Genomic DNA, 9,045 nt, shown 5'->3' on the forward strand with positions numbered 1-9,045 from the left:
ATGTAACTTTCTGTGTTCAAAATTTGCAAAATGTATATAATGAGAGAGTACATCATGAATTCATCTTCCAAACCGCGTTTTTGTCTTATTCCGAATCACTACGGTACACTTATAATAAGTACTTGTATTTGGACTACTGTAGCCTGGTAGGGTCGTCACCGCTGCGGAGTAACACATACCTGCGTGAATCGCCATAGACATAAACTTAGAGAAGTAGCTCCGGTTGGAATGTTCTTCCGCGGGATGTGTGCAGTTCTGTTTATTAACCGCTAGAGCGCCAAAAGTTACATAGTGCTGCTTTAAGTGTATGTGATTAAACCAGGGTCCTTTGGCTGAGCATTTTTCATGGCTGCATTATCATATTCAAGCACACTTGAAAACATTTGGTGTTAGATTTACTTTTTCAAATCGGTAAATTTCACAAATAATTACCAAGAAATGACAAGTAACACATTGAATTAAATGTGGAAATTTTAATTAGACTGAAATAGAATAAAACATTTTCATCGTTTTTATTTATAAAAAAAACTTTTTTTTTTTACAGCGTACGCTCATCTTCATTGTGCAAGTGTATTGTAGTAAATGCAGAGCTCGAGAGGTCTGGATAAGGGTCTTGAGTAATTTGTGTAAATCCAGTGAAGAAGGCTAAGCTTCATGAAGAGTAAATCTTCCTCTTGGTTAAAAGGGAGAATCCGTTTGATCTCTTTGTTTCTATGTTTGGCCGCAGGGTGCAATGTAGCGTCTTAACCAGGACTTTTTTACTGTGCAATTTTTCAGTCCATGCTGAAAGCAAAAATGCATGAGATGTTTAATGTGTAGCTATGGGGAGCAGGGACCAATGAGGTTTCACGGTGTCCTGTGGGCGGGGCTACGCAATGCAACGCAACATGTGGTTCTCAGCCGTTTTGAATCAAAGCTCCCGGATTGTCACAATATTCAAAGAATCCAAAGATATTTATTTCAGACAAAACAGCTCGTTTTCACAACTTTTTTATTATTATTTAATACATGTGTTGATATATAAAATACAATTCACTTTGTGATTCTAGAACTTTCATGAATGGTATGTTCTTTAGTAAAAACAATAGTTTTTTAAAGGAAAATCAAGGAAAAATTATGATTTCAGTTTACGTCTAGATTTTATATGTTTTCGCATTCAAATGAAAATAGGTTATTTTTGAATTATTTAAATATATTAATATTAATTAATTTAATTTAAATACTTTAAAGTTTCCTGAGGGCCCTCAAGTCAAATTGGACTGATGTTTCTGCCATCAATCGACATCCTTTTTCTCTCCTTTGGATGTTCTCTGTCTTTTCTAAGTAATATTATTTCCTGGTGGCATTGATTCTGTTTTCGCTGAAACTGACGTAAATGTTAAGCAGTATGTTTGTATCTCTGGGGGACACTTGTACGTTGATGTCAAGTTCCATGAACAAACTAAATGAGATTGGTGGCACTAATTCCATTTCTTTCAGCAAAACTCGCGGTTGGAAATGAGTTAAAGCTGCTTCCGGAAATGCTAACATTTCTTATTATCTTCAATGTTGAAAACAGTTGTCTTGCTTAATATTTTTGCTGAATAAAAGTAGTAATTTAAAACAAATACTGACCCCAAACTTCTGAACAGTAGTGTATTTTTTAATTTTTTTTTATGAATTGGACATTTGGATTTGATTGCAGGCTTTGTAATCTCTTGTGTAGTTGGCACACATAAGATTACATAAAAGCGCATGTAGAGAGGATGCGAGTTGAATGTTAAGATTGGATTGTCAGGCTCTGAATCCAGAAGCATGTCGATGAAGTTTAGACAGGACGCATTTACCATCGAAAATCAATTTAGATGATTTGAACACAACACAATCCTGATCTGAGACGGCCGTCAGCACTCAGCAGCGCATGGTAAATCTGCTGGCCCCGCTGATTAGCCTTTGGGGGAGGAGTGGTTGAGGGAATCCTCTGTGACAGTGAAGGATTACATCTTGTTTACTTGCTTAAATGTTGTAACATCTTAAGTGGCCGGGTCAAAAGTAATCCCCTATCGTTTAGAAATAACTTGTCTGAGAACAGCCCTATGTTAGCCGCTGCTTGACTCATTACCTGTATGGATGTCTGATTTTAACATCAGAAATTCACTGTTATACGTAAGACGGTAGTGTTTTCATTTTTTGCAGTATTTGTGTTTTCACTCTTATTCATGTAGACACTATATATTTGTTTTATACATGGTTACTGAACTTACTTTTCCAAGAACAACTTAAGGGTTAGCACAGTTCTTTATTTACAGCATTTGTAACAACATTGGTTAATGCTTGTCAACCAATATGGACTGTAAAAGTTTTGCAAAACAAAACAAAAAGTCAGTCCACTTCAGCAAAACATTGCATTATAAGTATATGAGGACGTTCACACAGCACACGTTCTTGTGTTGCCAAAAAAAATCTAGTCGGAGCACTACAGGTACATTCATAATGTGACAAAAAAAAGAAAATATCCATACCATAGTGCATGTTTGCTAAAACAAAGACTAAGAGTAATTGGCTAGCAACAGTAAGGTCATATGTTCGCGTCCCAGGGAATGCAAGAACTAATAAAAAACGTATTCCTTTACTACATTCTAAGTCACTTTGGATAAAAGTGTCTGCCAGATGCATACATTTAAAGCAAGGGTGTTAATTAAACACACCTGAACAAGCTAATCAAGCTCTTCAGACTCACTACAAACTTCCAGGCAAGTGTGTTGGAGCTAAACTTTGCAAAATGTTGGTCCTTCAGAAGCAGGATTGGGTGCCCTTGATTTACAAGGTAAGTTCACCTATTGTCAACCAGCTTTGTATTATTATATTGTCAGTAGCATAAGTAAATAATGTGTATTATTTTTCTGTCTGCACCTTTATTGTCAGCAAAAGTCCACCAAATGACGTAAACTGCTTTATCATGTGGACTTTTGACAGCCCCAGGGCTTTTGTGAAAACTACAAATCACATTTTATATCCCCACTCATGGATAGTTTGATTGAACCCAGTGCATTATGGGTGTACTTTTATTAAAACTCCATCTTGCCAGTGGCGAATTACCCCTGTGTTAGTGGAATAGGAAAGCCTTTAAGTCAGAACAGGTTTGTGTGCTGTTGAATAGCATGCCCTGATTTGTGCACAATAAGTCCAGGAATATGTAATAATGTAACGCCAACATTTAAAATTGATCAAACAATGCAAGAACATGTCTTGTGTGGACAACCCCATGTGGTCTCCAAAATGCAAATTAACAAAAACAAATATTCAAAGGTTTTAGTGCATCCTTAATATGGTGAATCCAAAGATTCTAGATCTAGATCCAGCATTCAAATTCAGATAAATCCAACATTTCAATCATCCAACAAGCTTCTTGAAACTTTCAAGGGCATTTGGTGAGTTTATGTTGCTTTGGGCCTCCGTCCAAATAACATTACTTTATTTTATTTTTTTTATCCTTCGCCCTGCTCATCTCTGGTTTCCAAGAGACTGGCTCACGTAAAGAGACGCTCCTTTGAGACCATCCAACACCGAGCAGGGATTTTGGGTTTATTTTCGCTGGCATGGAAAGTCTTGAGTTATGTCATTAATACCAACTGAATATATAATGCAGAGTCATTCTGAGCTCAAGTTCTTTCAAATTAATCCTCCTTTTGGGGATGAGTTATAATGATGTTCGACACTGCTCATAACAGAGCTTCCGTAAATCGTCTTACACAACAGGAAAAAGTAATATGACTCGAGCAGTCCATCCTATGTATTTCCAAAGTGACCTTTCAGAGTCCAAAAACCTCCGAAAATAAAACCGAAGAGGCTTCCAATGAAGTTCTCCGAAGACGCCATGGTTATAGGTTTGATTCCCAGGGAATGCGAATGGTAAAATGTATATATGCACTGCAAGTCGCTTTGGATAAAAGCGTCTATGAAATGCATGAATGTAAATGTTAACAGATTCATAATATGAGTTAGCATAGTATAGTCAGTTTTAGTCAGATCTGCATGAACATAACATGCACAAAGACTTTTGTCCTTGAATGTTCCTGTTTTCTGTGGACTTGACCCGTTGTATACTGTCAAAAAAAATCTTATAAAGTGGCCAAGCTTCACCTTCTTACCTTCCATTCTTTCTCAGACGTCGCGTGGGATAGTGGATGTCGGCCCAGGACTGTTGGGCACTGAGGGGCTGTTGTTGGAGCTGGATGTGGGGAAAAAGGAGGGGATGTAGGGGATGGCAGCCAGCAGCAGAGGGCTCATCTGGGGGCTCTCGTCCGACGGTAAGGGGATCACCACATCATCCTGGTCCCACACGTGGAAGGCATTGGAATGGGACAGAGTCAGAGCCGTGGGCAGACGGGTGGGTCTGATGCTCGATATGTCGTCTTTTTCTGCATCGTCTTCAGTAGGGCCAAGCACACAGTCTACCATGAGAAGCAAGGAAATGAAAGTGATGTGAACAAATACTTTAAGGTAGAAAACTTTCAGCAGGAGTGTAAAAAGTACTGCGAAATTCTACTTTTTTTAAGGTTTTACTGTATTAAAATGCAAAAATATCCAGTCAAAACTATACCTGAATGAAAGTTTCTATTTAAAAGTAACGGTAAAGGTTTTTTTTTTCCTTTGCTTTAGAGATTAAAATAGAGACGACTGTTAAGTGGAGTAGAGAGTTTCTTATTAATGTTACACAAATTGCACAAAGCAACTTATTTATTCACATTTTTCTATATGTCCTGGCCTGGAGGATCTATGCTGAAATCAATATCCTGCAAACCGTTAGAAGAGAAATTCTGAGGCATTTCTAAACGCAAGCAAAGCAAATGATGATAGTTGTGGCCATTTACTGTACAATTTACACTGAAAGGGATTTAATTGGCTTAAATGGACTACCATTCAAACGTTTTGGCTCAGTATTTTCATTTATTTATTTGTTTGTTTGAAAGGAGTTAATACTTTAATTCAGTAAGAACACATTAAATCTATCGTTCTAAAGAGTGTCTTTTAGAATGTCACGAAACATTTCTAAATGCTGTTCTTTTGAACTTTCTATTCAAGAAATCTTTCCACAAAAATTAAGCAGCACAACTGTTTTCAAGATTGAAATCATGTGACACTGAAGACTGCATCACAGGAATGAATTGCATTTAAAAATATTTAAATATATTAAATAAAAAAATTGTATATATTAAAATACGATTTTAAATTGCAATATTACTGTTTTACTGAATTAAAAATCTTATTGACCCCAAACTTTTGAAAAACTTCTGCAACAAAAACATTGTATAGATCCCTTCAAAAACGTACTATGGCAATACCATGGTACAGGGATGGTATTGGAAAGCAAATACCATGGCACTTTAAAAAAAAAAAAAAACATGGTATTTTCTTATTATCCAGAAGCACTTCAAAGAATGCCAAAACTGTCCCATTCTACAGAATAAACTGGGAAAGGTTTTGAACAGCTAACAGGTTAACCACAAGTATAGGCTGCTCTTAGTTTGAGATCTTAGCCACATCTTACCTACTACATCATTTGCGAGGTCTTTGATTAGATGTCCCACTATGGCATAGGCGACTGCAACAATCACCAGCGCGGCCATTAACAGGTACAAAACCCCCTTTGGTAAGGGAATGAGGTCGCGGGTCACTGGCTTGTAGTCTTTGAACATCGGGTCCTCGTTTGGAAAAGAGTATTGAAAAGCATGCCCAGTTTTATCCGTAAAGTTCAAACTTGTTACGTTGAGAGAATTCATTACCAGCCTTTTTTTTTTCTTTCTTCTTTTTTCGCCAAACAATCCGTCCAAAAATATCGATTGTGTTGATGTTTCTTTCACGAACTTTGAGTGTTGCCTTGATTTTCTGATTAAAAGCTCTTCGCTTAATAATAATCTGGAAAAGTGAGATAATTTGAGCTGTTAAGATCCAGGTTCATTCAGTATCCAAATGAGTTTAATTTAGTCACAATAAATATTAGAACTTGTGTCCTCGTCTTCATTGTTGAAGTTGAGTTTTTAATCTATTTATTCTTCTGTGCCTGCAGAGTCTCGCTTTAGAGAGTGAACAGAGCCTGGGCTTCGTCTTCATACAAGCCCAAGGTTCACAGACGCGTGTTGCGCATGCGCGTCCGTGCGCTGTCCGTGGTGCTAAAGCCTCTCGCTGCCCGAGAGACTCCCGGTTGACGCCAAGGTTATCAATCAGCTCGGAGTAAATTTCCAAGACCGCCCACTTTCCGCCCGGTTTGAGTCACTGGATAGAGGTAGATGATTTCCTTTCACCCCGCCAACAAAAAGAAGATAATGCCGCCGCGTCCCAAGTCCTTTAATTCGCTTAATTAAGTCGGGGATTCCGCGAACAGGGCGATCCCTCCGAAGAGACCTGTTTTCTCATTGACACTTGTTAATTCCAGTTTATCAGACTAATCTTGGCTTTGTTTTGTGCGAAAATAAATCATTGTGCGTGACAACAGCCCAGTCCGACACTCAGAGTGCCATTGATAATTCAGTTTCAAATTATTTATATGGCGCTTTTCACAAAGCTGTGGAAAAAAACAAAAGTTTTCTCACGTAAACCAAATTTTTGGCGACGTGAAAATATTAAAATATATATATTTTTTTTAATAAAGTATCTGTTTTTTAGTTTATGATAATCTATACAAAGTGATAAATCGTAGTGATAAAAACAAATGTCAATGTTCCGTTGCTATGGTTACCACTTCAGGCGAACCCGACTTCTGTTTACTAGCGATTATTTAGCAGATGAAAATACTCAATTTGACTACTAAACGGTTCAATTTTGGAGAAATTTCCAACTTTACTGCTCGTAAAGATCCAGTAGAGTAGGTAAGACACGCCAAACCTTTAAAAAAAAACAAAAAAAAACAATTCTGGCATGACTTTCATACAGAAGCATAGAATTTCATATTGATATAGCAACATTTGTGTGACTTTAGTGGTGCTATTCTTGTACTACATATTTACAGGATGATAGTCAATTGCGAAGGGACATAATAAATTGCTTAAGCTGAAAACTTGTCATTAATGTTCACAAATATTTGAAGTTAACAAAATATGTAAATGTTCACAGTTACAAAACTATGTGTTAAACTTCTAGTTGGACGTTTATTTGGATGCTTATTAGACTTGATGGAGTCTTTGGTTGTAAATAGTCTGGACTATGACAATGAAGATTATAGACTTTCCTTTTTGTTTGTCACACTTAATTTAGAGCTTTTAAAGCACTAGTTTTATGTTGAGTATTTTCAAACCGCATTGCAACTGAGGTACATGAAAGTAAAGTGGGCTCTCTGATACACACGGTAGTAAAAAAACACTTTTCAGACTGAATTCAGGATGAGGGGGCATCGGAAAATTCTTTTGAAAGATGAAAGTTCTGTCAGGATATTGTCAAATTAATTTTAAGCTACAGCTAAGCAGTATTCCTCTTACATAACCATTTGAGCTTGTGCAGGTCAGGATTTGTTGATTTCATAATGGCCCTCTTCAAAATCAGCATAGCTTGACAGAAGACCATGAGCCTGTGTTAGTTATTTTGTTGGACTACATGAAAGGCTTTTTATCTCCTCTGTGTATTTCCTGATGGATTTCCAGCTCTGCAGCTTGACCCCATGCAATAAGAATCATAAGAATAATTGTGCAAGAGTGCTTATGGGAGATGAACAAAGATGAAGTGTTTTTTTTTTGAGTATCATATTTGATGCATCATGTTTTAATGGCTCATATGGGAATATGATAAATGGGGCCCAAACTGAGGGAAAATATGCAATTTAGTGCAGTTGCTGATATTTATATGAGCAAATGTAAATATCAATATCAGGAAATTCTTAAGAAAAATCTCAGGGCCATTGCATGCACTGCAACTGTTTATTATGTGGACTTATTTTACGTGACTATGTGGGTGGTGGTTCTTGACACTGGGGCAAGTTGTCACACATTTCACTTGGGTAGGTTTGTTTTTGAAAGCAAATTTCTATTTACTATTTTAATAGAAAAAATATATATTTTTTGATTGCACATTATCTTAAAGTTTTGACTACAGTTATGGGACAATTAGCCCCAGACTCTCCTTCTTGGGAATTGTGCCTGGTTTGAGGTGAACAAAAGTTGAGCAGTCATGATATTTAGTGCAAGACACTGATGAATATGATCTTTCTGTGATAATGTGTCAGCATATGGGTTTATATCAGATACTGTCTCTCTCTCTAAACATCAGTAGATTGACATTACTTCACAACATCCTGTTCTCTTCTCTGTGTCCCCTCACTGTTTTCTGTTTTAGGATGAGCTTTTAAATTAAATCTGGCACCTGGTTTGACTTTGAACATTTGTCCACCTATTTTTTTGTGTCCCTGCTAGAAGTCAGTGTTCTGGAAATATTCTGAATTATGTGAATTTGCACTTTTTTTTTTTTTTTTAAATACAAGGGTCATTTAACATCTCAAAAACAACCAAACGCACCAGAGTAAAATAGGTATGTGCCATATTTAGCGGTGTATATAAACGAGAAAGCCTTTTAATTAGAACCTTCAGAAATGGTTAAATATTGCCATGCATAAATTTTTATAGTGAAACTTTAAAACAAGTTCTCCTTTCGTCGTGCATTCGAACTAACATGTACGAACAATGAGCATTTGTATTTTTATTAACTAACATTTAAGTAATAGTTCACCCAAAAATTAAAAAATGCTGAAAATGTTAGAATGAGAGTTCAAGCAGCTGATAAAACATCATAATAATCCACAAGTAATTTACTCCAGTCCATCAATCAATCCATAATAAAGCTTCCTCTTATAATAATATTGTCCTCTCACATCAAAGTCCACCAACATATTTGTTTAGATCGGTTTTCGATTGTGAATGAAAACATGATCTGTGCATATTTGTCTTCTGATTCAGACGACAACTTTTTCACAGAAGAAAGCAATAGAGGACTCCTAGATGAAAGCGATGGTTTGAAGTTAAAAATGTCTTGATGGATTTGTTTCTTACAAACACACAGCTTTTCACTTCACCAGACGTC

General features: G+C 36.6%; 1 protein-coding gene across 2 annotated transcripts in view; it reads left to right on the forward strand.

The window, feature by feature from the left end:
• The first annotated feature begins 2,700 nt into the window (after positions 1-2,700).
• The window catches only part of LOC107653470 (uncharacterized), an 8,611-nt gene continuing 2,266 nt past the window's right edge, over positions 2,701-9,045 (forward strand). The window contains exons 1-2 of one of the 2 annotated variants that reach the window (XM_016440187.1): positions 2,701-2,806; positions 4,148-4,369. In XM_016440187.1, coding sequence (XP_016295673.1) covers positions 4,244-4,369 — 126 coding nt within the window. In that variant the 5' untranslated portion in view covers positions 2,701-2,806; positions 4,148-4,243. Of the gene's footprint in view, positions 2,807-4,147; positions 4,483-9,045 lie in introns of those variants that run through there. The other variant, XM_016440186.1, reaches the window with a different exon arrangement.

This window comes from Sinocyclocheilus anshuiensis, unplaced genomic scaffold (assembly GCF_001515605.1).
Source record: "Sinocyclocheilus anshuiensis isolate Anshui unplaced genomic scaffold, SAMN03320099.WGS_v1.1 scaffold383, whole genome shotgun sequence".
Taxonomy (NCBI): Eukaryota; Metazoa; Chordata; class Actinopteri; order Cypriniformes; family Cyprinidae; genus Sinocyclocheilus; species Sinocyclocheilus anshuiensis.